Raw genomic sequence first — 26347 nt, 5'->3', positions numbered from 1 at the left:
GTATCAACTACTTGCTTTGGTCCCCTCCTCCTCCGATATGAATTCTTCCGCCTTTTGAGTAAATGTTTCCTGCTTTTCACATTGACAAACAAGCCTTCGTTTTTCTATATAAGATGGAGAAGAGCTGGTGCTTTCTCTTCAAGTGGTAAAGAGGCAGCTACGTACACTTCCTAACAAGCTCAAGTTTCAGTTCTAGATGGCAACCCGCAGTGAGCACTTGTGTAATTTGCATTCATGCATTCTCCAGCATTTCAAAGTTTCCTAACCAAAATCTTTTGTTTGAGAAATCCTATAACTTCTGCAATATTGACATTAACAAGTATTAATCTTGTTGCTATTGTTGTACGTGTTCTTATTATACTTAAAAAAAAATGTAGGCAATACAATGTTTGTGAATGGATCGGACGAAGAACTTATCACCATTCTGAGTATTGATGGTGGGGGAGTGAGAGGCATCATTCCTGGCACAGTCCTTGCCTTTCTCGAATCAAAGCTCCAGGTCGGTTGGTTGCTAGCCTTATTCTCGTCGTAGATCAACAAAGCACTGCTATCATCAAAATCATAAATGTTAAACATGGAAGACTAATTCAACGTCAATTTATTTATCTAATTTCGTAGGAGTTGGATCCTGAGAACAAAGATGTGAGGATTGCAGATTACTTTGACTACATTGCTGGGACTAGCACAGGAGGGCTCATAGCAGCTATGATTACTGCACCAAATGATCAGAAACGACCTTTGTTTGCTGCAAAAGATATCAACGACTTCTATCATAAAAATGCTGCTGTTATATTTCCTCAGAAAACCGAGCCTGACGTTGGAACTCTTCTGGGAGAATTGGTTACCACGCTAAAAGAAAGTAACCAAATCCCAAATGCTGCAAAAGACATTGCAAAGTTTAACCTTGAGGAGTCGGAGCAAATTCTTCAGTTCGTCGAAACGTTAGTACTTGTTTGTTAATTTGTTTTCCAGATGGAAAAACTTGCACGCACTTATTACCTCATGTTAACAGGTATAATGGCAAGAGCTCAGGTGACAAATTGATGAGGTCTAGCTTTCCAGATATCATCCGGTCCATCTGGTCTCTTATCTTAACGTTGTGGTATCCCCGGTATGATGGCGGTCATCTGCGTGACATAATCCAGAAATTATTGAAAGAGACAATGCTCTCTGAGAGTCTGACTAATGTGATAATTCCTTCTTTTGATATCAAGCTTCTACAGCCAACAGTTTTCTGCACATCAAAGGTTATTCTTCTTGATTCTGTGGTAAAATATAGGAAAATTATTCGTCAAGAGCAAGCTGTGGCGCGCGATGCTACTGAATAACAGAGGAATTCTGTGTAAATTGTTCACACGTAATTTCAAAAAAAAAAAAAAAACGTATAATATCCTCGTTTTGTAGAAAATACACCGCTAATTGGTAATTTCTGATGAAGATAGGAAGTTTTAGAGAATTGAGCTAATTGATAAACTTCAGAATAGTATATATTTCGTCATACTGAATAATACAACTGTTAACATATATATATACACAGGATTGCAGGTTTGAATTTAGAAACAAAGCTAAGATTGCGTCTTAGCATTTACACTGCATTTACATTGAAGATTTATTTGCCGTTACAAGCTTGATATTAGGCTTGAATGATGGTTGCACAATCCTGTGCAGGGGGCAAGGGATTATTTGCTGAATCTGTGGGGATTTCCTTTATAATTTCATGATACTATTTTGTAGTTTATATGAGGTCATTGGGTTAATTTGCTTGTCATTGTGTGTCCAAAATGATTTTATTTTAATTTTTATCTTTTAAAAAATATTTTTTAAAATTCACCATGCTAAGCACGTCAACTTAATTATAAACTAATCAATTAGAACATTTTAATTTAACTAACTCAAGATTAAAATTAATTTAAATTAAAGTTCAAGCCATGATGGATTTGTCATGTCTACTAGATGTGCATGTCAATTCTCCCACTATTCCTAAACAGGCAACATCGCCTTGTCTGCTAATCATTTGTCCATATATACTTTGAAAAATGTAACAGTAATAAATAATGGCTTGGTGTGTTTTAAATTTTTTGTCAAAATCAAAAGGCAACTGGGTATATAATGTCATGCCATCATCCTTTCTGATGAAAAAATGCAGGCAAAGCATGAGAAGTCAATGGATGTTCAGCTATCAGAAGTATGTCTTGGGTCGTCTGCAGCACCAACTTACCTTCCTCCTCGCTATTTTTCAACTACCACCGAGCTCAAACAGGTTTGTCATGGCACGAGTATATTTGATCGTCACCCTCCTCGCACTCTTAAAACTTCCAGGGAATACAACCTGGTTGATGGGGGCGTTGCAGTTAACAATCCTGTAAGTCACAGTTTATGTAACCTTGTTCAATGTATATTATCTATCTTCAATAAATTTGAAGGAGATAGTCAATTGCTTTTGACAATGTTTTTATCAGACCTTTCTGGCTATATGTGAGGCGATGAAAGAAAAGAAAATCAATGCTCGTAAACTTCTTGTTCTTTCCCTTGGAACTGGATCATCAAAAGGAACTAACAAGCTCGAGGTTGGAAGCCCTGACACCGCATGGGGACTCGTCAACTGGTTTTTTGGACCTGAACAATCTCGCCCATTGACTGATGTCTTGATGGCAGGATCGAATGAGATGGTTGAAATATATACATCCAGTTTCTTTCAGTTCTCTGGTTTAGAAGACAACTATATCCGCATTCAGGTATTTACAACCCACCTTCCTTTCCGTATGAAGCTCCACATGCAGTAGCTACAATTGTTCATGTGTTTTTTATGCTGCCAAATTCATGATCAAAGATGTTGCAATGCTTGAATGATTGACATTGTCTAATGAAAACTAAATGATCATACATTTTCCTTGAATGTTAACCAGGTTGATAACTTGACATATGCCGAAGCCTCGATGGACAACTCGAGCAAAGAAAACCTTGACAATCTCGAGAAGATTGGTAAAGAGCTAGTGGAAGCTAATAAAGAAAAGCTCATTAAGTAAGGACAAGATACGTGCTTCTTGGCTTTGCTGTTTCTCTGCTGATCATTAGTTCTTAATTAATTAGTGTAATTTATAGCTATTTATGCACTGTTGTTCTGCAGGCTTGCCGAAAGATTGTCCGCCATAAGACATGCTAGCCGATCAAGTCTTTCTGGATGATATTTTGTCAAGTACATAGGATGTTGCTGACACCAGACACCCGTTATTAGTTCCATTAGTTTTCAACTTAGAAAGTAAGAAAAAAGAGGGGAAAAAAAAAAAGGCCCTGTAATTCTAGTCTAGTATCAGAATAAAGTCAGAGAGCATATATATGGCTTCTCTATAACCAGCTATCTAGAAGGATTTGGCAACCAACTTCAACTTCAGAGATTGACACTTCAGGCCAGGTTGCTTCTTCATCAGCTGTAGTACGTAATAGTATTTATAGAAGAATAAGAAAATAAGCTATATATGTTATATAAGAAATAATTTGTAGTAAAATAAATATGTCCACCAAGAGATGGCATTTGGCTCGAGCTGTATGAGCTTGGGTGGGGATCTGGGCAGTGATCCTAAGGTTATTTGAGTTGTAGACTCTCTATTGTAATACATAAATAAAGCAGCAACATCTGAAAATAGGTCTGAGTTTTTATGTCGTTGAAGAATGAGATTGGAAATACTAGCGATGCATGCAAAGAAGCTCGCTCTGTCTGTGTGTGAGGATAAAACTTCTATGCTAAACTGCTAATATGAACAATAGATCATTGGGGATAACTCCATAACTAGAGGATTTGCAAGCAAAGAAAACTTCACAGAGTACACTGACACATCAAGCCAGACTTCTGAGTGATAGAGTAGTGTACTCTGTATGGAGAATAATAACCCATATCAAAGAATACCATAAGGAACGAAAGCTGCTCTTGAATTGTGATAGAGGGGTAGGATTTGAGCAGTTATGTCTCAAGTTTGACCAGTGGATTCTCTATTGTACCAAGAAAAGAGAAAAGGAAGAAACAAAGCAGCAGCATTCATAAAAGTTCGACATGAAGATTCTCTGCTTCACCAAGAAACCAAGAAAAAGGTAGGAAGAAATAAAATTAAAGCCTCCGAGCTTCCATTTTGTGCAACAATTAGCAGATTGTCGCCATTAGTAATCTACAAGAAGAAGCTCGTAATGAATATTTGGATTGTTCAAGTAAATGATGAACCTATGGATAGCTCTAAACTTACCTAAATATAATTAGACTTGTTTGATCTTATTATAGGGTGTTTTGGGGCTTACAACTGCTCTTAGCTAAACTTAAAGAGAAAATGAACCTAAAACTTCTTCAAAACAGTCATCCAGTTCAACGCAGCTTGACTAGAATCTTTTCTATGCATATTGCCCATAAACAACTATGCAAACACTAAAACAGGTCATAGAACATTAATCGTTAACAAAACAAACATTGCCTGCAAATTCCAAACCATGGTATCCAGACACTGGTGGAATTTATGGCTTAAATTGAATAATGAGGTGGCTTGAATTGATTGCTTGATTTAATCAAGTAAATAGAGTTGTATACATTGCCTCTCATCCAAGAAATAGAATAAGATCTGAACTTCGGCTTGGCACTTGTTTCTTAGTTGGATATGAACTTGTGTAACCTAGCTTCGGTTTTTGGATAACAAGATATTTGAATGTGTGGTTGATTAGCATTTGCAATCCCTAATATTTGATTGCTAAGTTTTTTGAAGTTTTATTCAAATAAGTTTAATTTATGAATCCCTTCTGTTTTTGTGTCAAAATTGTTTAAGCAAGAATTTAATATTTCCCAGCAACGTAGCTCTTATATGCACAACAGGGATTAAGGTTGCAAATGACAAGATGAGCATTGCTTTACAAGTTCAAATGAAAAACTACATGGTTGCAAAAGATAAAGCTTGCAACACTTAATTACGTGAAATACATCTAAGACATTATCTTGATCATGCACTTCAGTTCTCTATTATTTGACCACAATCTTCAACAATAACAGTTTCCTTTGTCGTCCCACTATTGGACCCTACCTTCTCCATTTCCTGAACAACGCCATAGCCATCTACAACTTTCCCAAAAACAACATGTTTCCCATCAAGCCATGAGGTATTCTCAGTGCAAATGAAGAATTGGGAACCATTAGTGTTCGGTCCAGAATTTGCCATTGATAAAACACCAGGCCCTGTATGCTTCAGCTTAAAGTTCTCATCTGCAAACTTTGCGCCATAGATTGATTCTCCTCCAGTTCCATTACCCCTAGTAAAATCCCCACCTTGACACATGAAGTTTGGGATTATGCGATGGAAAGTCGAACCCTTATAGTGTAATGGTTTCCCAGCATTTCCAATCCCTTTCTCCCCGGTGCATAGAGCACGGAAATTTTCAGCAGTTTTCGGAGTAGCATCAGCAAATAGTTCCATCACAATCCTACCTGCTTTCATCTTGCCAATTAGAATGTCAAAGAAAACCTTCGGATTCGACATCTTCAATCACACAATTCAAACCCTGTTAAACATCAAAAGAACAAAGGAATTTCAGTACCTAAACTAGCAACAATTCCTAAATGCCTATTTTCATACACTAGATTCCCACACCAACTATAACATCAAAACAGAATAAAAAAGAACAAAGAAAAGAATAACTAATGTAGCAACTTGTTCGAGGCCATAATCAAAATGAAATCAAGATTTGATAGGCACGGAGAATTGCTATTAGTATTGCCAACCTTCAATGCAAGTTGTGCCATTTTCGACACCCTTGCTCTGCAAATTGGCTTTACAAAACCCAAAAAAAATAAAATTCCAAAGACATAAAGCCATCAAACATAAAGACAGGCAAAAACCCAGATCCAAAAACATTCATTTCTTATAAAAACGAAGACCCAAATCCATACAAAAACATAACCTTAAAAAATAATAGCAAATGAATCAAAAAATGTGCATCACCCCACAAAAAATCCTCAAGCAAACAGGTATATTGTCAAAAGGGTTTTTTTAATGGGTGATTTATGATATTGCACAAGCTTTGAGCTCACAGATTTTTTGAAATAAACCACCTGCAAGCCTTCGATATGTGCTCTTCAACACTCAAAACATGCAAGATTTACATCAATTAGTTCAAAATTAATAAAAAAGAGAATGAAAATGCAGTGCAAACTGTGAAACAAGAAAGAGAGAGGTTGAAAGTAGTGTAGAGAAAGCGCGCACCTTGACACGTGAGATTGGAGTTGCAGGGGCCTGGTGAAGAGATGGAGGAGAAGGATTTTAGCTGTGGTTTATATAGGCGGAGGTGTTGGGGGTTTAGGGTTTTACAAGGAACTTTTTTATTTGTTCAATTGTACCCCTTTATGTTTTGACTATTTTCATTATCACCCTTCACAAGAACGGGCTAAAAGATGGAAGGAAGCCTTGATGCATGTTGGACCAAAAAGCCTTGAAGTTTAATTTAAGAGCCCACAAAGGCCAATTAAATGTATATTTAACATATCTTTAAAAGGATAGTAATGAAACTGAAACATGAGACCTCAAGCTAGATTCCTCTTCTTATTTTTATTTTTTTTGAAATATGAGATATTTATTAATTAATTATTATAACCATTAAAAACATGGTTTAGCATAGAAAAGTACAAAAATAATACTCGGGAGAGTCGGAGAACTTACTAGCAAAATTAAACCTTGCTACAATCATAGTCAAACAAAACAAATATTAAATTAATTAATTAATTAAAATCAAACTACTAGGTCAAATTTATTAAAAAAACATTTACTTGGCTTGCAACATGACTTTTCTAATTTCTCTTTTTACTTAATATTATTATTATGATTAATTTCCTTACTATGGTGGGTTAATAAATTTCACATCCAGGATTTTTTAAGAGTTGGATGATGGTTCATTCTATTATCAATGGAGACCATTTATTTTTCTTTTCTTTTTTTTCAACATCAATTAAGCAAATATATATATATATATATATATATATATATATATATATATATATATATATATATATATATTGTAAAAAGGCAGGCAATCCCCCCTCTAATGTTTTTTGATAAATTAGAATGATTTATTACAGTATTTTAAATTGCAAAAACCATTTAAAGCTTAAAATCTAGATTATCGAGAGTTGGCAATCCAATTTATAACATGTCTTGATAAGTTTAATTTTCTAACTTTATGTAATTTAAAACATAATTGATTGCATAAAACAATGTTTTGTATCACATGTTTCGGGTTTTCAGTATTTAAGTTTTACAGATTTATTTTTTTATAGAGTTTTGACAAATTTATTTCTTATAATTTTTTTAAAAAAAAATTCTTGATTGTGGTGTTTTTCACTTTCAATTTATCTTTTAAAATAACTTATATGCTCCTAGCAATAAATTACAATTGTTTTTTCAACATGATTTTAACAAGGATAGAAATTATTATTTTAATTTAATGTAATAAAATAACACTTTTTTATAAACTATAATAAAAAAATATATATATTTATTGTTTTAAATATTATAAGTTTAATGATAATTTATATCAAAAATAAAATAAAATTTTCTTGAGTTTATTTTGTCTTGTTCGTTATCATTAAACACATGTCAATATTTTTTTTATTTTATTTCATCTTTTTATTATAATTATTATTATTTTATTTCGAGAAATTAATCAAATGTTGTTATAATAATCAACTCATTCTTCATATTTTATTTTCATTTATATATTTATATTTGTTTTATGTAAAACATGTTTATTAATTTTCTTTTTTACTTGCAATTTATCTTTTGAGATTTTGAATTTTATAAGATCCCATCATCTAACTTCTTAACATAATCCCAAAATGGATCATTTGTCTAACCATTTTCATCATCTTTCACTACCAGAAAACCGGAGAAAAGCAACGGAATTACCGACGGAAATTGTCATCACCCAATTTTGGGTGATTCCCCAAAATTCATTTTTTTTCCCAAAAATAAAAAATAAAAAAAATAAAATAAAGGCTGGCAATGCGGAGAAAGCCGACCAAGAAAGGCTGCAAAATAGGCGGAAATCAAGCTGCAATTTTCGGAGGAATTTCAAGGCCCAAGTGTACGCTGTTAGGCCTAAAAATAGAAAAATGCAAATTCAAATGTCAAATTAAATGAGTATTGGACGAATTTGCATAAAAGTTAAGTCCAAGGACTTAATTATACTTTAAGCGGGTCAAAATTAATTGGAGGGCTAAATTGGTGAAAATTAAGTTTGGGAGCTCAATTGGGACTTAATTGAAAAGATCGGAATTTTAAGAGACCCAATTTAATTTTTACCAAGTGAATTGTTTGAAATTAGGGGCCAAACACAAAACTTGAGGGACCAATTTTGAAGCCCGAAAAAACTACTTTGCCTATAAATAGCCTTTATTTTCAGCCAAGCAAAGGGGGGCAATTTTGACAACATCAGTAAAAAATACAAAAAAAACCTAACCCTAAACCCATCTTTTTCTCTAGAGCCGCCGCCCCCACCCGGCTTTGATTTTCTTTCTCAGAAACCGGCCGCTCAACCCATTTTTGCTGGCTGCCTCTCCATCTTCTCTACCAAGACAGGGGCCAGCATTTTCCTCCCTTTCCTCCACGCCATTTCACCATTTTCCTTCCCCTCTCCACAGCTGCTCCCCACTCCATTTTCTCTCCCAAAACCGACACAATCTTCTCCCTCGTCACCTCCCTAAGCCTTGTTCCAGCACCTTCTTCTTCCCATTCCAGCCGGCGCCCCCATTTCCTTCTTCTTTTCAGCCGCAGGTCCCGTTCTTCTCCTTCTCCGCAGCAGCGTCTCCCTCACCGGCCAGCAGCAGTTCGTCTTCCTCCAGCAGACCCGGTTGCTCCACCCAACAGCCTCCACAGCGGCTCCCTTCTTCCTCAGCTCCGACCCACACACGGCTGTGCCCACAGACCCGCGGTTGCTCCCTGCGCCCAGGAAACACTTCCTTCTCCTCTTGGCGGCAGTTCGTCTCCATCAACAGCAGCCGGCCACACCCGGAGAAACCCACACCTGTAGCAGCTCCTCCCAGCAAGCCACCTCGCCGTCTCCTTCAACCAGCGCCCACAGACCAGCAGCTCCATGGTCCAGCGACCGGCCACTTGAAGAAGAAGATGACCGGAGGAAACCGATCTGCAGTGAAGCAGATCCAACCGTGACAGACCCGAAGGAACCGGATCTAAGGAAAACAAAACCAAAAGACTGTTGCTTGCGTTTTTTGTGTTTTGCAGGTAGTGGTGTTCCTCACAGCCGGCAGGGAAGGGAAGAGAAGGAGAAAGCAGGGCAGATCCGCCTGCTTCCGGCATCAGCGGCGGCGCGTGAAGCCACGCCACCGCCAGGAACGGTGGCGCGTTGGAACACGCGCCGCCAGCATTCCTGCGCACGAATTCCTGTAGTTTCAGTGGTTCCCTTGCAAATTTCTGGAGTTTTGAGGACTGTTTTGTAAAATTTGGATTATTTGATGTAATTTTTATTTATTTTTGAATTTTATAACTTGTATTGTGGATGTAAAAAAAAAAAGAGAAAAAGAAAAAAGAAGAAAAAGCAAAAAAAAAAGAAAAGAAAAGGAAAACAGAAGACAAAAGAATAAAATATAATAAAAAATGTGTGTTTGTGTTTGTTTTTTTATTATGTTATAAAAAATAAAAAAAAGGCAAAAAAAAAAAAAAACAAAAAATGCATGTCTGTATTTATTTCAGGAATTTTTTCATAACAAGACGGCAAAAGAATAAAGAAGGATTTAATATTTTGATTGGATCACGGTGTAGAAGTACAAACTTGTACGAAAGTTGTATTTCTAAATTCCGATGAAAAGACAAAATTTTTAAAACTTCTTTAACACATCACAACTACAAAGCAGCTTACCTCAGGTAGGGTGTGTTAGGGGTGCTAACACCTTCCCTAACCACAATCAGTCCCTTACCCGCGAATCTCTGACAAGACCAGTCAACTTGGGTTTCCTAGTAACCCTCAATTAAATACTAGGTGGCGACTCCCAACAAAATCAATTCCAATAACAGAGAGCAAAACCGTCATCGCCAGGACGGGGACGCCGCGCGGTGTTTTCCGACGCGCGACAGAATGGCGACTCCACTGGGGAGGTACTGTTTCTGACAATATTGGACTAAGCTTTGTGTATTTGATGTGTTTAAGTTTTGCCATTTTTGTCTTGTTTTATTTTATCCATGCATTGTTAGAATTGTTTCATGCATCACTTGTATTTATTTTTGAATGCACACACAATCTTCTAAGCTAGGTGGGAAGTAGCGGCCTGCCTCATGACTTTCAGTCGGGGTTCAGATTCGTGAAACATCCAACTATGAGCTGAGTGTTTACTCGGTAATGGCGGTCACAGAGTGCCCCAACCATTCCTTGTTAACCCCTATACTGCCTTCATGAGAGGTGGTCACTGGGCAGCTCATAGACCCTTTTGAGACCAGGTAGAAAACCTACCCATGTTCACATAATGAATAGAACCTGTCCTGAGGTTGTATGTGCTATCATTTATCTGCATTGGGGCGAACCCTTCTTGAAGCATCTTGAATTCAAGACTTGTGGGTGACAGAATGATCGTCACTCCGAAAATTTTCATTGTAGAGTTTGGGCAAGAATCAAGATTCTTGTTTCATCATACAAAAGTGACGATCATATGTCACCCCTCGAAGGGCAAGTTCATCATATAGATTGCATGTTCATACATTTTCTCATGCATGCACCAGAATAAAAGGTGGGTCCCCTATGAGTCTGCAACACCCAATTTTGAGCGAAAAACATGGGAGATAAAAAACGTGCTCGTCGCAGCACTCATTTTCAAAAAGAGTTGGAGTCTCTGAACAAAAGCTTGACTTGCCTCTAGCTTACTCGAGCAAAAACTGATTCCTTCCAACTGACCTATCATCTTTGTTCAACCCCAACAACAACTCAACCCAAAGAAACTGGGGGGCAAACATGATCAAAAGCCTCAACACAATCCGAAGGGGAATTGCTTCACAGAATGGAGCCAGTTTTTGTTCTGCTCAAAAAAAAATCATGACCCCTGCTTGATCATGCCTGCAAAAATTTCTTGATTTTTTCAACCTATTCCAGTTTTTGTCGGTAATTTGGCTCAAAATGCCACAAGACTTTCTCTGTCAAATGAGCCTTTCCTGTTAATAAAATCATGTGTTTTTTTTTTTTTTTTTGTGTTCATGCAAATAACATACTGAGCACACCTTTGTACTTACAAAACCATTGCGCCAAGAATTCATTGGTGTTTTCCCTTTTTCCCAAAACAACAAGCATGACCCCATGTTTTCACAAGGATTTTTGGAAAATCAAAGTTTACTACAAAAACAGAAATCATTTTGATGTTTGTCCGAAACAAACGAGTTCTGGAAATTCAGGTGATTCCTTAGAGAGGTAACCATACACCTAGAAAACCAAAAAAAACAACACAATGAAGTGACTCCAAAAGCTGAGTTTTGGTTGCATGAATAATGATAAATCACTCTGCATACTCGCATGAAAGTAAGGCTTACCGATCCTAAATGCATGCATTTGAGATGAAGAAAGGCCATCTTTGATAATCCTCTCACAAGGCTAAAATATATCCTTTGCAGTCCCCTTTTGAGCCTAGTAGTGTTTTTTGGAAATAACCTTGACTAGGATCACACCCTACACTGGGGGGGCAAGTGCCAAAAAATCCTTAATGATTGAAAGTGCCCAAACAATACTGGGGGGCATAAAAAGTCTTCAACGATGAAAGTGCCCAAACAATACTGAGGGGCATAAAAGAAAATTCTCAATCATCGAAGGTGCCCATACAAAGCTGGGGGGCATAAAAAATTTCAAAGGATCCGAAATTCTGAGCATAAAAAAAGAGTCAATGCAATGGTGCTCAAAATCAAATGAAGAAAACAAAAACAAAGAGAAAGAGCCCAAGCCCAACATTGGGGGGCACCGTGGACCATTTTACAAATCAAATCAAAGGTCCAGAAGTGTATGAACAAAAGAGTTTGGGATATAAGCACTAGTGATCCTTAGTCTTAAAGTCCCTTAAACACCTTTTGAGCCTACGAATATCCTTTTCTTCATAGCCAATAGCCCAAGCCTACATTACGTGCCTAATCAAGCCCTTTCTAATCAAAGGCAAGCAATTTGGATCGGTAGGCAGTGCTTTCTCATGCGAAACAAAATCATTATTCATGCAAATAAAATGAATGCTTTGAAACACGGTTCTCAATAACCCTGAAATTGATATTTCAACCCTTTTGTGACCAACCAAATGTCACTTCATATTTTCACCAAAATCAAAACAAAACGTTTTCATCACATCTGAAAACCTCTCCATAGGAATCATTTGAATTTCTTCAGAATGAGTCTGCTTTGAATCGATGTCAAAATGATTTCTGTTTGTGGAATAGCTTTGAAATTCCAAAAATTCTGCATGAAAACAACTCCTTGTAAATAACCAAACCTTCCTTCATATAGCCTCATCCCCAAACCTGATTTGAATACTTGCGGACATGATCAAGCTAGGGGCAATCAAAAACATCTAGTTGAGTTGGCTCCATGATTCCCTTTCTAAGAAACATCGGGCAAAATTGGCAACCCTTGAGATAAAAAGGCGGAGGACAAAGAAGTATGATGATATCAAGTCTTTCCCAGGGGTCAATATCGCAAGAGAAGACTCGAGTAAGCAAGAGCGAAAAGAGCCATCGAAGCTTACAATCAGAGACTCAAACTTTTGAGAAAATGAGGACTCCATGAAGAAAAGAGAACTCCATGAAGAAATGAGAACTCCTTGAGGAAAGGAGAACTCCATGAAGAAAGGGGACCTACATTTCTCAGGTAAGTATACATGCATATTGATCATGATGCATTACTTTCATCCTTGACCGATCAGTGTCTCACCATCACCTCTTTGAGCGGGCTGTTAAGCCCTCACCATTTAGATAGTATGCTTTTTAGCCCTATCTGCCTCCATTTTTTAGTGGGCTTTCGAGCCCTCACACCTTAGATAGTATGCTTTATAGCCTTATCTACTTCCTTTTAAGTGGGCTTTCGAGACCTCACATCTTAGGTAGTGTGTTTTCCAACCCTGCCTCTTTTAGTGCGCCTTAGGGCCATCAACCACCTTAGGTAGTGTGTTTTCCAACCCTGCCTCCCTTTTTGGTGCTCCTTCGAGCCACCAACCATCTTAGGTAGCGTGTTTTCCAACCCTGCCTCTTTTCAAGTGCGCCTTAGGGCCAACAACCATCTTAGGTAGTGTGTTTTCCAACCATGCCTCCTTTAGTGCCTCTTCGAGCCACCAACCATCTTAGGTAGTGTGTTTTTCAACCCTGCCTCTTTTCAAGTGCGCCTTAGGGCCAACAACCATCTTAGGTAGTGTGTTTTCCAACCATGCCTCCTTTTTAGTGCGCCTTAGGGCCATCAACCACCTTAGGTAGTGTGTTTTCCAACCCTGCCTCCCTTTTTGGTGCTCCTTCGAGCCACCAACCATCTTAGGTAGTGTGTTTTCCAACCCTGCCTCTTTTTTAGTGCGCCTTAGGGCCATCAACCATCTTAGGTAGTTTGTTTTCCAACCCTGCCTCTTTTTAAGTGCACCTGCGAGTCATCAATCACCTTAGGTAGTGTGTTTTCTAACCCTGCCTCCTCTTTTGAATGTGCCTTCGAGCCCTCACCTCTTAGGTAGTGCGTTGTCCAAACCCTGCCTCTTTTTTAGTGCGCCTTTGAGCGCTCACCTCTCAGGTAGTATGTTTTCTAACCCTACCTCCTTTCGAGTGCACTCTTCAGCCCTCGTTCCCCATCGAGTCATATCATGTCATTTCAGACATTTTGTCTTTTCGCCCGGGTAGGTCCCCCATTATAATCAGACCTCTTTCAAAACACTTTTCATCTTCCATTTGGGCCGGTTGCCCATAGCAATGAAACCATTTTTGAGAAATCCTTGCATTTCTCCCCACCTTCAAACTTTTTCCATTTTGGGCCGGTTGCCCATAACAATGAAACCATTTTGAGAAATCTTCGCATTTCTCACCACTTTGAAAAATCTTTGTATTTTTCACCATTTTGAAATCTTTTCATTTTCAACCCGGGCAGGTCGCCCATTACAACAAGACCACTTTTGAAAAATCTCTGTATTTTTCCCCACTTTGAAAAATCTCTGTATTTTTCCCCACTTTGAAAACTCTTTTCATTTTCAACCCGGGCAGGTCGCCCATTACAACAAGACCACTTTGAAAAATCTTTGTATTTTTCCTCACTTTGAAAAATCTCTGTATTTTTCACCCCTTTGGAAAATCTTTGCATTTTTCACCACCTTGAAAAATATATATTTTTCACCACTTTAAAATCTTTGTATTTTTCACCTAGGTAGGTCACCCTTTACAATGAGACCATCTAAAAAAAAATTTTCACCGGGTAGGTCACCCATGACAGTTCGACCATTTCAAAATCTTTGAATTTTCAAAAACTCTTCCAGTTTTTACTCCGAGTGCGCTTCCTAGCCCTCAAGAGGATTCATCATTCCTCAACAAGATGAGTCAATCATATCTCATCCTTTTTTTCTTCTTTACAACGCTTACTATCTAAAGTCTCTTACGAGACTTTCTACCATAAGCATTGTAAAGAGGGGGGCAACTGTCATCACCCAATTTTGGGTGATTCCCCAAAATTCATTTTTTTTCCCAAAAATAAAAAATAAAAAAATAAAATAAAGGCTGGCAATGCGGAGAAAGCCGACCAAGAAAGGCTGCAAAATAGGCGGAAATCAAGCTGCAATTTTCGGAGGAATTTCAAGGCCCAAGTGTACGCTGTTAGGCCCAAAAATAGAAAAATGCAAATTCAAATGTCAAATTAAATGAGTATTGGACGAATTTGCATAAAAGTTAAGTCCAATGACATAATTAAATTTTTAATGGGTCAATTTGATTTAATCATGGGTGTTGTAACTCATTTTTGGGTCCCCACAAATAAAAAAATATATATATAATAATAATAATAATAATAATAAAAAAAAAAAAAGAATTTGAACAGTGTCGTTTTGACACTGTTCCTCTACCCGAGGCCCCATGCCGTTGGAGCCGAACCTCGACAGTAGCACCCAATGGCCGACCAGCCGCCGCTTGCCCTGCTCCCATGCGCAACGGTAAGAAGCCCCACTCACTTGGCTCTATAAATAGCACCCAACACAGCAGTACATGGAGAGGGGGAAACGAAAAAAAACAGAGGAGAGGAGGATTTTTTTGGATGGGAGAGGGCTCTTTTGAAACTGAAAAGGGGGAAGGGAGAAAAAGGGGGAAGTTTGAAACAGGGGAGGGAATTTAAGAGAAGAGGAATAGGGAGTGTAGAAGGGGAAGAGGTTTGATAATGAAGAGAAGAGAAAGCAAAATGAAATACCAAGGGGAGTGAACAGTCGAGTCTCGCCACTGCTTGGAGCTGCCATCCGTGAGCCACTACACCGCCACCGGCCTCCACCGCCAGCGAAGCAGTCAGAACAACAAGGCACCGCTTACCTTTCTCTTAGAACCACCACTTGGAAGAAGAAGCAGAGAAGCAAGGTGACAGAAACAGTGAAGCAAAGCAAACAGAAGCCAACCGGGAAGAAAAACAGAGACTGGGGTCTCTGCACGGAGAAGAAGAAGAATCGTGTCTTACCCTCGGGAACCAACACCATCCCAGCCATCCTCCCCAGTAACACGCCAACTGCACCAGCGTTGCCAAACGCCGCCACCATCCTGCCTCAGCTCATCATCTTCCTCCCACCCGGCGCTGCACCACTTGAAGAAAAGGCAGCACCTGCTCCTCTGCACGGGGAAGGAGTAAACAGCTGCTGTCATTGGACTTTCCAGTCACTGTCATCTTTCTCCCACACGCCGCCGCCACCAACCCCTCCACAAAGCTGCTGCAGAGAAGGAAGAACAAGGTTGACAGAGGGAACAAAGGAAACAGGGGAGAACAGAGCTGAAGAAAAAACAGCAGAGAGGAGGAAGAGCAGCCGCGGCAACGCCACCGCCAAACCCGCCAGCAGCACCGCCTTCAGAGCCACCACAGGTCAGCCCTCTGACCCTTATCTTTGTTTACTGTTCATCGTCTTGCATGCAGAACGTGCACTGTGCACGTTCTGCAAGCAAGGAAATAATTACCCGGTTACTGTGTGCACAGTAACTGGCTAATTAATTAACGGGTTACTGTTCACCTGCACTGTGTGTACAGTGAACAGTAACCAGCCATGTGGTGTTGGGCTGGGCTGAGTCCAGCCCTGTAGAAACCAGGCCCCAATTTATTTTGGGCCGATTTCGGCCCAGTCTCCTTTCGAGCCGGGACTGGCCCATTCGAACAAAAAATTCTTTAAAAATTATTTCAAAAAATATGTGATTTTGTTATAATTTTATTACTGTATTTTGATCAATACCGGTTTGTATTTTTATACTGTAACGATACAAATCCGGTATTAAAATACCCGGTTTTCGTCAAGACATAAAAAATAAAATAAGTTAAAAATGTTTTGTTTTCGTGCATACGGCCTAGTCTCTCCAACGTATATATATAAATATTATAACATCATATTTTCACACAACAAAGGAAATTTCAAAACGATATATGTATTAGCATGCATTTTGGCTTTAATAACCAGTTTATTCAAGCCATGAGAACTAGGCCAATATTTCAAAAATTCTAAAAAAATCTTTTTGTCTTCTTTTAGTATTTGGGATTACGAATTTATACATAAAACGTATTCCTGATATTAAAAATATGGTTTTTTTACATAGATATTAGAACGGTTAGGTTTTACCCGATAAGATAAGGACCTCCTTATTGAGGAGGAATTTTCTTGAACCATAGACGGACCAACATACATAGACATTAGAACGGTTAGGTTTTACCCGATAAGATAAGGACCTCCTTATTGAGGAGGACTTTTCTTGAACCGTAGACAGACCAACAACTAGGAAACACAACGAGACCTTGAATTTTATCAGACAAATAAACAATGCAGCTTACCTTAGGTAGGGCGTATTTGGGGTGCTAATACCTTCCCTTTACGCAACCAGTCCCCGTGCCCGATCTCTGAGACCAGTTAGGGTTCCTAGTGACCAAAATACTAGGTGGCGACTCCCACACCATTTTTCACTACTAAGAGACAACGAATTCCTTGTCTCCCCATATTTACCAGATATATATATCCCCATATTTATTTTTTGTGGGTGGACGATCGCCGCGACGTCGCTCACGTGCGACAATGGGCCAAATTAAATTTTAATTATGTTCAAGAATTAATTTGGGTCCAATTGAAGGAGTTAATTAAGTGCAAGGACTTAATTATACTTTAAGCGGGTCAAAATTAATTGGAGGGCTAAATTGGTGAAAATTAAGTTTGGGAGCTCAATTGGGACTTAATTGAAAAGATCGGAATTTTAAGAGACCCAATTTAATTTTTACCAAGTGAATTGTTTGAAATTAGGGGCCAAACACAAAACTTGAGGGACCAATTTTGAAGCCCGAAAAAACTACTTTGCCTATAAATAGCCTTTATTTTCAGCCAAGCAAAGGGGGGCAATTTTGACAACATCAGTAAAAAATACAAAAAAAACCTAACCCTAAACCCATCTTTTTCTCTAGAGCCGCCGCCCCCACCCGGCTTTGATTTTCTTTCTCAGAAACCGGCCGCTCAACCCATTTTTGCTGGCTGCCTCTCCATCTTCTCTACCAAGACAGGGGCCAGCATTTTCCTCCCTTTCCTCCACGCCATTTCACCATTTTCCTTCCCCTCTCCACAGCTGCTCCCCACTCCATTTTCTCTCCCAAAACCGACACAATCTTCTCCCTCGTCACCTCCCTAAGCCTTGTTCCAGCACCTTCTTCTTCCCATTCCAGCCGGCGCCCCCATTTCCTTCTTCTTTTCAGCCGCAGGTCCCGTTCTTCTCCTTCTCCGCAGCAGCGTCTCCCTCACCGGCCAGCAGCAGTCCGTCTTCCTCCAGCAGACCCGGTTGCTCCACCCAACAGCCTCCACAGCGGCTCCCTTCTTCCTCAGCTCCGACCCACACACGGCTGTGCCCACAGACCCGCGGTTGCTCCCTGCGCCCAGGAAACACTTCCTTCTCCTCTTGGCGGCAGTTCGTCTCCATCAACAGCAGCCGGCCACACCCGGAGAAACCCACACCTGTAGCAGCTCCTCCCAGCAAGCCACCTCGCCGTCTCCTTCAACCAGCGCCCACAGACCAGCAGCTCCATGGTCCAGCGACCGGCCACTTGAAGAAGAAGATGACCGGAGGAAACCGATCTGCAGTGAAGCAGATCCAACCGTGACAGACCCGAAGGAACCGGATCTAAGGAAAACAAAACCAAAAGACTGTTGCTTGCGTTTTTTGTGTTTTGCAGGTAGTGGTGTTCCTCACAGCCGGCAGGGAAGGGAAGAGAAGGAGAAAGCAGGGCAGATCCGCCTGCTTCCGGCATCAGCGGCGGCGCGTGAAGCCACGCCACCGCCAGGAACGGTGGCGCGTTGGAACACGCGCCGCCAGCATTCCTGCGCACGAATTCCTGTAGTTTCAGTGGTTCCCTTGCAAATTTCTGGAGTTTTGAGGACTGTTTTGTAAAATTTGGATTATTTGATGTAATTTTTATTTATTTTTGAATTTTATAACTTGTATTGTGGATGTAAAAAAAAAAAAGAGAAAAAGAAAAAAGAAGAAAAAGCAAAAAAAAAAGAAAAGAAAAGGAAAACAGAAGACAAAAGAATAAAATATAATAAAAAATGTGTGTTTGTGTTTGTTTTTTTATTATGTTATAAAAAATAAAAAAAAGGCAAAAAAAAAAAAACAAAAAATGCATGTTTGTATTTATTTCAGGAATTTTTTCATAACAAGACGGCAAAAGAATAAAGAAGGATTTAATATTTTGATTGGATCACGGTGTAGAAGTACAAACTTGTACGAAAGTTGTATTTCTAAATTCCGATGAAAAGACAAAATTTTTAAAACTTCTTTAACACATCACAACTACAAAGCAGCTTACCTCAGGTAGGGTGTGTTAGGGGTGCTAACACCTTCCCTAACCACAATCAGTCCCTTACCCGCGAATCTCTGACAAGACCAGTCAACTTGGGTTTCCTAGTAACCCTCAATTAAATACTAGGTGGCGACTCCCAACAAAATCAATTCCAATAACAGAGAGCAAAACCGTCATCGCCAGGACGGGGACGCCGCGCGGTGTTTTCCGACGCGCGACAGAAATATTCCGTCGGTAATAATTACCGACGGACATAATTCCGTCTCCAAATCGGTCGGTATATACCGACGGAATATTTCCGTCGGTAATTCCGTCGGCATATACCGACGGAATATTTCCGTCGGTATATATCGTCGACTTCACCGACGGAATATACATTTTGTCTGGAAATACGCAACGGCATGGTGACGTCAGGGGATTTTACCGATGGAAAGTACCGAGGGATTCGTGGCGCTGTCACCGACGGCATCACCGACGGTATCACCGACGGATTCCTTTCGTCGGTGATACCGTCGGAAAAAACCATTATATGCACCCATCTGCCGACACTCTCATCCTCTGTTTCTCCTTCTTCTTCTTTCCCATCCCACCTCTCCCCTCCCAAACTCCTCCCAAACTGCAGCCAAACACCCATCCCAAACTCTCCACTATTCTCAACACGAGCACTCAAGTTTCTTATATCTTGTACGTGGTCACAATATCCGTTTCTTGTAGATTTTATCATTTTTTTGTAAGTAAATCTATCCTTTTTAATTAGTTTTAATATTTAATTGTGAATTTTATTGTTTTAGTATATGTATTTTGTTAACGTTTGTACTTGTTTAATTGTTATTTGTCAAAGAAACTTGTAGTATGAATGTATAATTTTGTAGTTGTTATAGGTTGTTTTAGATTTTGTCAAATTTTATTTGTTTGTAAATTGTTGAAATTTTGTTTGAATTACACCGAATTAAATGTGTCGTTGTGATGAAATAAATAATTAATAGCTTATTTAAGTGTCTTGTTTAATTGTTATCAATTATATTTCGAAGTTGTGAGTAATTCTGTAAATTTATATATGTATAAATTTGTATGTATGAACGTTGATAGTTGATAATTGATAATGAATATTTAACATAAGTGTTGTTTTAGCTTGTTGGATAATGTCGGGGAAAACCAATATTTTTGTTATGTTTTATAGAGGTTCAATAGAAGTCATGGATGATCGTTCATGGATGTATCGGAACTCACCCCAAGGATTGCGGAGGATGGATTATTGTAACGGTGTCCAGGGTTTTATTAATTTCGCAACATCTATTCCGAGGAATTTTACTGATGGCGGTATTAGGTGTCCATGCAGGAAGTGTAAAAATTTAAAGTTTCTGCATCAAGATGTTGTAACGATGCATCTTCTAACCAAAGGATTCATGGAAGATTACCTGTGTTGGTATGCTCACGGAGAACTATTTGTTCCTGATGAGAGCATGGAAGAACAGGTGGTTGGGTCAACTTCTAGTGCTAGTAACATGCATGAAGTTGGAAATGAGAACAGTAATCCTTACAGGAATATGGTTATGGATGCAATGAGAATGAGTGAAGATAATGTCAGGGGATGTCCAATCGTAGAAGAAGAACCTAATGCAGATGCAGCAAGGTTTTTTGATCTGTTGAGAGATTCTAACGAACCATTATGGGATGGCTGCACGAACCACAGTAAATTATCAGCCGTAGCACAGGTGTTCACCATCAAGTCAGATCACGAGTTGAGTGAGGCCGGTTATGACAAGATTATTGAATGGGCGAGAAGCATTTTACCTGAAGGGAACAGGCTGAAAGAGAACTTCTATGCTGCCAAGTCCATGATGAAACCCCTCGGTTTAGGATACCAGAAAATTGATATATGCCCTAACTTCTGCATGTTATACTACCTTGAAAATGCCGAGATGACCGAGTGCATGACGTGCGGGCATTCCCGTTACAAACCCAGAACTGGTAGAGGGAAGACTCTTGTGGCATATAAAAAACTTAGATACTTCCCAATCACACCTAGACTGCAGAGGTTATTCATGTCACCAAGGACTGCTGAGCACATGACATGGCACCAATCACACCATGCGGTTGATGGAGTGATGGTTCATCCTTCTGACGGTGAAGCCTGGAAACACTTTAACAGTATGCATCCTTCCTTTTCAGCTGAATCAAGGAATGTGCGTCTTGGGTTGTGTACAGACGGATTCAATCCATTCGGGTCATTTGCTGCTCCTTATTCTTGTTGGCCGGTCATACTGACAGTTTATAACTTGCCACCGGGGATGTGTATGAGGCCGGAGTTCATGTTTTTATCTATGGTCATACCAGGTCCGAGCAGTCCGGGGCGGAATATAGATGTTTGTCTTCGTCCGTTGATTGATGAGTTGACGCAGTTGTGGTCCTCTGGAGCTTTGACTTATGACATCTCGAGGAAACAAAATTTTGTTATGAGAGCGGCTTTGATGTGGACTATCAATGATTTCCCAGCTTATGGAATGGTTTCTGGTTGGAGCACGCATGGAAAGCTAGCATGTCCATATTGTATGGAGAACAACAAGGCATTCACGCTAACAAATGGGGGTAAAGCTTCTTTTTTTTACTGTCACCGTCGTTTCTTGCCACATAACCACAGGTACAGAAAAAACAGAAAGGATTTCTTTGTTGGCAGGGTTGAAAATGATGTTGCACCCCCGCGTCTTTCCGGTGAAGAATTGTTTGATGTTGTGTCAGAGTACGGTGAAATTGTGTTTGGTCTCCAATCAGGTAAGCAGAAGTTTCCTGGTTTTGGTTTGACCCATAATTGGGTGAAACGAAGTATATTTTGGGAGCTTCCTTATTGGAAGACCAATCTTCTCCGCCATAACCTTGACGTCATGCACATTGAAAAGAACGTGTTTGAGAACATTTTCAACACCGTCATGGATGTGAAGGGGAAGACAAAGGACAACATCAAGGCTAGATTGGATGTAGCGCTGTTCTGTAACCGTAAAAATATGGAGTTGGTTTGTGATGGGTCACGGGTCGCAAAACCAAGAGCAAGCTTCGTGCTAGAGAAAAACGCATAACTACTAGTCTACAAATGGCTTAAGAGTCTGCGTTTTCCCGATGGACATGCCTCGAACATATCAAGGCTGGTTAATACGGAGGAATGCAGATTATATGGAATGAAGAGTCATGACTGCCACGTGTTTATGCAAACACTCATCCCATTAGCTTTTCGTGATTTGTTGCCAAAGGGGATATGGGATGCACTAACGGAGATTAGTCATTTCTTCAGAGATATATGCTCCAGCAAGTTGAATGTTGATCACATTGAGAGGCTTGAAAAGAATATCGTCGAGACAATATGCAAACTTGAGATGATATTCCCTCCATCATTTTTTGACTCAATGGAGCATCTACCCGTACATTTACCGTTTGAGGTAAAAGTTGGAGGACCGGTCCAGTACAGATGGATGTATCCATTCGAGAGGTTAGATATTACAGTTGCTATGACATTTATAATTAAATGTTTTTATTTTAATGTTTTTAATTGATAATTTTATATATATATATATATATATATATATATATATATATATATATATATATATATATGCAGGTACTTGTTCAATCTTAAAAAAAAGGTTAAGAACAAGGCGCATGTTGAGGCGTCAATATGTGAGGCGTATATTGTTGAGGAGATCTCAACATTTATCTCATACTATTTCGAACCTCATTTGAGAACGAGGATAAACCGTGTTCCACGGCATGATGATGGTGGTGAAGTGCATTCAAGTAGGAACTTGTCAATATTCTCCAATCCTGGACGACCCACACCTAAAAATGCCGTGAGGGGAAGATATTTGTCTGAAATAGAGTTCAGACAAGCACACAATTATGTCCTATTTAACTGTGATGAGCTGAGACCTTTTATTAAGTAAGTAGATGTTCGACTTAAACTTTGTCAAGAGTGTACTATTTATGTTTTGTGATACCATACACTCATATACTTTGGAACAACCTTGCAGGCAACATCGACGATACTTACTGTCCAATAACTCACAGCTGACCGAATCCCAGATCTTTCAATTACAAGATGAACAATTTGCCACATGGTTTAGAACACATGTAAGTCCTAGCACAAACTCATTATCTCTTGCAATGTAATTAATTGTAGTCAATGTTACATAATATCCGTTTATTGATTATTGTTGTATTTAATTTACAAGCTAGGTTTATCAAATGGGAGGTAGTGCTGCTATTTCACTGTCTTTACTATGTCTGGGCCCTGAAAGAAAAGTCAAGTGCTATAATGGATATTTTGTCAATGGATATGTCTTTCATACTGAAGAATACGGGCATGGAAGAAAGACATACAACAGCGGTGTTTGTATTAAGGGATCGACTTCTAGTGAGTTTGAAGTTGACTACTACGGTAGATTGGAAGAGGTCATCGAACTGCAATATCATAGCGAGCAAAATAGAGTGTTTTTATTCAAATGTTATTGGTATGACACAACTGACAGAGGAATCAGAGTAGATCCTCACTATGGTCTCGTTGAAATCAATTCAAAAGCTAGACACCGCAACGTAAACGACGTCTTTGTTTTCGCAAAGCAATGCCAACAAGTTTATTACACATACACCCTTTCCTTTAGAAAGGACCGATCAAGAGTTGATTGGTTATTAGTTTTAAAAACAAAACCCAAGGGTCGTGTCGAGGTTGTTCAGGATGAGAACGAAGACACAAGTGTGATAGATGAAGTTTTTCAAGCTAGTGAGTTGGTTGAACCATACCGAGTTGCTCCGTCGATTGACTTAGAAGAAAATTCAAATTTTCGCGTTTTCAACGATAGTCTTGTTGATGTTGACGCAGAGGAGTTGAATGTTGTTCTGAGCTCCACTAGTGGAAAAAAGAATGTTGTTGAAGAAGATGATAACGAAATTGAAGAGTGCGATGAAGCTGATGATAACAATTCAATGGAGGATGAAGATGAAAATTCCGACTAACTAAACATGTTATAAAGCCTTATTTTTATAATGTAATAATTTGAAACATGAAATATTTATTCTTCTTTAAGGGTCAGCCGTTGTTATTGTGTTGTGTGTGTTTTTTAGTTAGCAATTCAAGATTTTTTGAGAGGGTTACATATAAAAATTAAGAAAAATTACGGGTTTCCCGACGTATATACCGACGGACTATAACCCGTCGGTATTTCACAGAGAGTTGCAAAAACAATTACGGGATTTTGCCACATTCACCGACGGATATACCGACGGAATATAACCCGTCGGTATTTCACAGAGAGTTGCAAAAAAAATTACGGGATTTTGCCACATTTACCGACGGATATACCGACGGAATATAACCCGTCGATATTTCACAGAGAGTTGCAAAACAATTACGGGATTTTGCCACATTCACCGACGGTTTTCCGACGGCGTTTCCGACGCCAATACCGACGGCATCACCGACGGAATTGTCCGCACGCATGTCTGACACGTGTCCCGTCTGCACATCACCGACGGCATTTCCGACTGATTACCGACGGATCGAAAAGTTTGGCGGGATTTTCGAACTTTTTTGGTGCGCATTTCAATTAATTTCCGACGGAATTATCGACGGAAATTAATCGCACCGACAGCAATTAAGGGCCGTCGGTAATTCCATCGGAATTTCACTATATATACCGGCCCCCCACCCCCCCCCGCACCGTCTCCTCCCTCCCCTCCTCTCCCCCCGTCGTCTCCCCCTCCCTCTCCTCCCTCTTCTCCCCCGTCGTCTCCCCCTCTTCTCCCCCGTCTTCTCCCCGTCGTCTCCTCCCTCTTCTCCTCCCTCTTCTCCCCCGTCGTCTCCCCCTCTTCTCCTCCCTCTTCTCCTCTTCTCCCTTTCTCTTCTCCTCTTCTCAAGTGTGATCTTCTTCTCAAGTTTAGTTTCAAAAGGTATGTATTTTTTTTTCTTTATCTTTGTATTTTTTTTATTTTAATTATGATTATTTTTTTGGTGTTCTTTGTTTTGTATATTGTTTGTAGATAAAATCTTAAATTCAACACATTATTAAGGTAAGCATTTTTTATTCCCAAATTTATTTTGAATTGATATAATGTTTTTTAATTTTGTGTGTTGTGTAGTGTTTTTTAGTTTTTTAATTTTATTTATTAATTTTAGTTTTTTAGTTTTGATATTATTGTTTGTATTGTTATAATTGTTATTGTTGAATTTATGTTAAAAATGTTAGTTTATAAATATAATTGTTATTGTTGATTTATTTTAAAAATGTTAGTTTATAAATATAATTGTTATTGTTGATTTATTTTAAAAATGTTAATTTATATATATAGAATTGCATTTAATTATTAGTTTATCTTAATTTAGGATATTATTGTTTGTATTGCTATAATTGTTATTGTTGAATTTATGTTATAAATGTTAGTTTATAAATATAATTGTTATTGTTGATTTATTTTAAAAATGTTAGTTTATAAATATAATTGTTATTGTTGATTTATTTTAAAAATGTTAATTTATATATATAGAATTGCATTTAATTATTAGTTTATCTTAATTTAGGATAAAATAATTAAATGAATGTTCATAGTTGTAATTCTATATGATGTTATTGAATAAAATGTTGTGTTGATGATGATGAGTTGGGTTGAGATCCAGGATGATTGGATCGGGATGTGAAATAAAATTGGAAGTGTAATTTGATTTTGTCGACAACTTGGGACCCCCCCAGTACAGGGGAGACTCTGTCGAATTTTTTTTTTAAATAATCGAAGTTAATTATTCGTATACATGTGTGTAGATGCGTAGAATGAAATCTACAACACGTCGTCAGAAGACGGTTGCAGCTAGTTCTTCTAGCAGCGAGGAGGACGTATCCTTAGGTGCTGATCACGGCGAGGAATCTACGCCAACTTGTGATGCTGCCTCTTCTAGCGCGGTTTCACAGCGCAGAAGCGGTGTGCCTTCACAGCGGGGTCAATTCACCCGCAAGTACCAGGCACAATGGAAGGATGACCTCTCAATGTAAGTTCGTTTAGGTTTTAGATTTTTTTTTATATACTTATAACATAATTTATGAACAACTAATTAATATTAATTACTACTTTTATTTAATTTCAGGTTTACAAACATTGAGGCTGCAAGGACTATAACATTGGCGTTTAAATCGTCAATGGAGATTCCATTGTTTCAATGGAGCCAGGTTTCCAAACATCCTGAGTGGAAACCTAATATCGATGCATGGTTTAAGCGATTTCAGGTCGGTGTTAATTTTTAATTTCCAGCTTATTTTTAATAAATGATTTTTATAATTTTATATCTTGTACTATT

The 26347-nt window shown here is 38.8% G+C and overlaps 3 protein-coding genes and 1 non-coding gene across 5 annotated transcripts; 2 read left to right on the top strand and 2 right to left on the bottom strand.

The window, feature by feature from the left end:
• Positions 1-3643, top strand: LOC7487163 (patatin-like protein 2). Of its 2 annotated transcripts, none has more exons than XM_024591314.2 (8): positions 1-221; positions 378-499; positions 619-941; positions 1013-1247; positions 2147-2362; positions 2460-2735; positions 2907-3022; positions 3128-3643. In XM_024591314.2, the coding sequence occupies exons 1-8, from the start codon at positions 197-199 to the stop codon at positions 3183-3185; spliced, it is 1371 nt and encodes a 456-aa protein (XP_024447082.2). In that variant the 5' UTR covers positions 1-196; the 3' UTR covers positions 3186-3643. The 2 variants fall into 2 exon arrangements, with proteins under 2 accessions (XP_024447082.2, XP_024447083.2); XM_024591315.2 differs by having other exon boundaries at positions 2-209.
• A 1209-nt stretch (positions 3644-4852) lies between these two features.
• LOC18110579 (peptidyl-prolyl cis-trans isomerase CYP19-3) lies at positions 4853-6336 on the bottom strand. Its single transcript, XM_006388840.3, has 2 exons — positions 6231-6336; positions 4853-5529 (listed from the first exon to the last, which is right to left on the bottom strand). The coding sequence occupies exon 2, from the start codon at positions 5505-5507 to the stop codon at positions 4983-4985; it is 525 nt and encodes a 174-aa protein (XP_006388902.1). The 5' UTR covers positions 5508-5529; positions 6231-6336; the 3' UTR covers positions 4853-4982.
• LOC112325603 (small nucleolar RNA snoR86) lies at positions 5668-5787 on the bottom strand. Its single transcript, XR_002979582.1, has one exon. It is a non-coding gene; the product is annotated as a small nucleolar RNA snoR86 (small nucleolar RNA).
• On the top strand, positions 5959-19001 carry LOC127904795 (uncharacterized). Its single transcript, XM_052449665.1, has 3 exons — positions 5959-5995; positions 8724-8977; positions 18105-19001. The coding sequence occupies exons 1-3, from the start codon at positions 5959-5961 to the stop codon at positions 18603-18605; spliced, it is 792 nt and encodes a 263-aa protein (XP_052305625.1). The 3' UTR covers positions 18606-19001.
• The last annotated feature ends 7346 nt before the right edge of the window (positions 19002-26347 follow it).

This window comes from Populus trichocarpa, chromosome 19 (assembly GCF_000002775.5).
Source record: "Populus trichocarpa isolate Nisqually-1 chromosome 19, P.trichocarpa_v4.1, whole genome shotgun sequence".
Classification (NCBI taxonomy): Eukaryota; Viridiplantae; Streptophyta; class Magnoliopsida; order Malpighiales; family Salicaceae; genus Populus; species Populus trichocarpa.
This window is presented reverse-complemented; position numbering and strand designations above follow the sequence as displayed.

Coding starts and splice junctions, on each gene's coding strand:
- LOC7487163 (XM_024591314.2), top strand. CDS start 197: ATGGCAACCCGCAGTGAGCACTTGT. Junction 942..1,012: donor ATTCTTCAGTTCGTCGAAAC/GTTAGTACTTGT, acceptor TCATGTTAACAG/GTATAATGGCAAGAGCTCAG. Junction 2,736..2,906: donor ACAACTATATCCGCATTCAG/GTATTTACAACC, acceptor AATGTTAACCAG/GTTGATAACTTGACATATGC.
- LOC18110579 (XM_006388840.3), bottom strand. CDS start 5,507: ATGTCGAATCCGAAGGTTTTCTTTGACATTCTAATTGGCAAGATGAAA.
- LOC127904795 (XM_052449665.1), top strand. CDS start 5,959: ATGTGCATCACCCCACAAAAAATCCTCAAGCAAACAG. Junction 5,996..8,723: donor AAAAATCCTCAAGCAAACAG/GTATATTGTCAA, acceptor CACCTCCCTAAG/CCTTGTTCCAGCACCTTCTT. Junction 8,978..18,104: donor CTGCGCCCAGGAAACACTTC/CTTCTCCTCTTG, acceptor CCCAGGAAACAC/TTCCTTCTCCTCTTGGCGGC.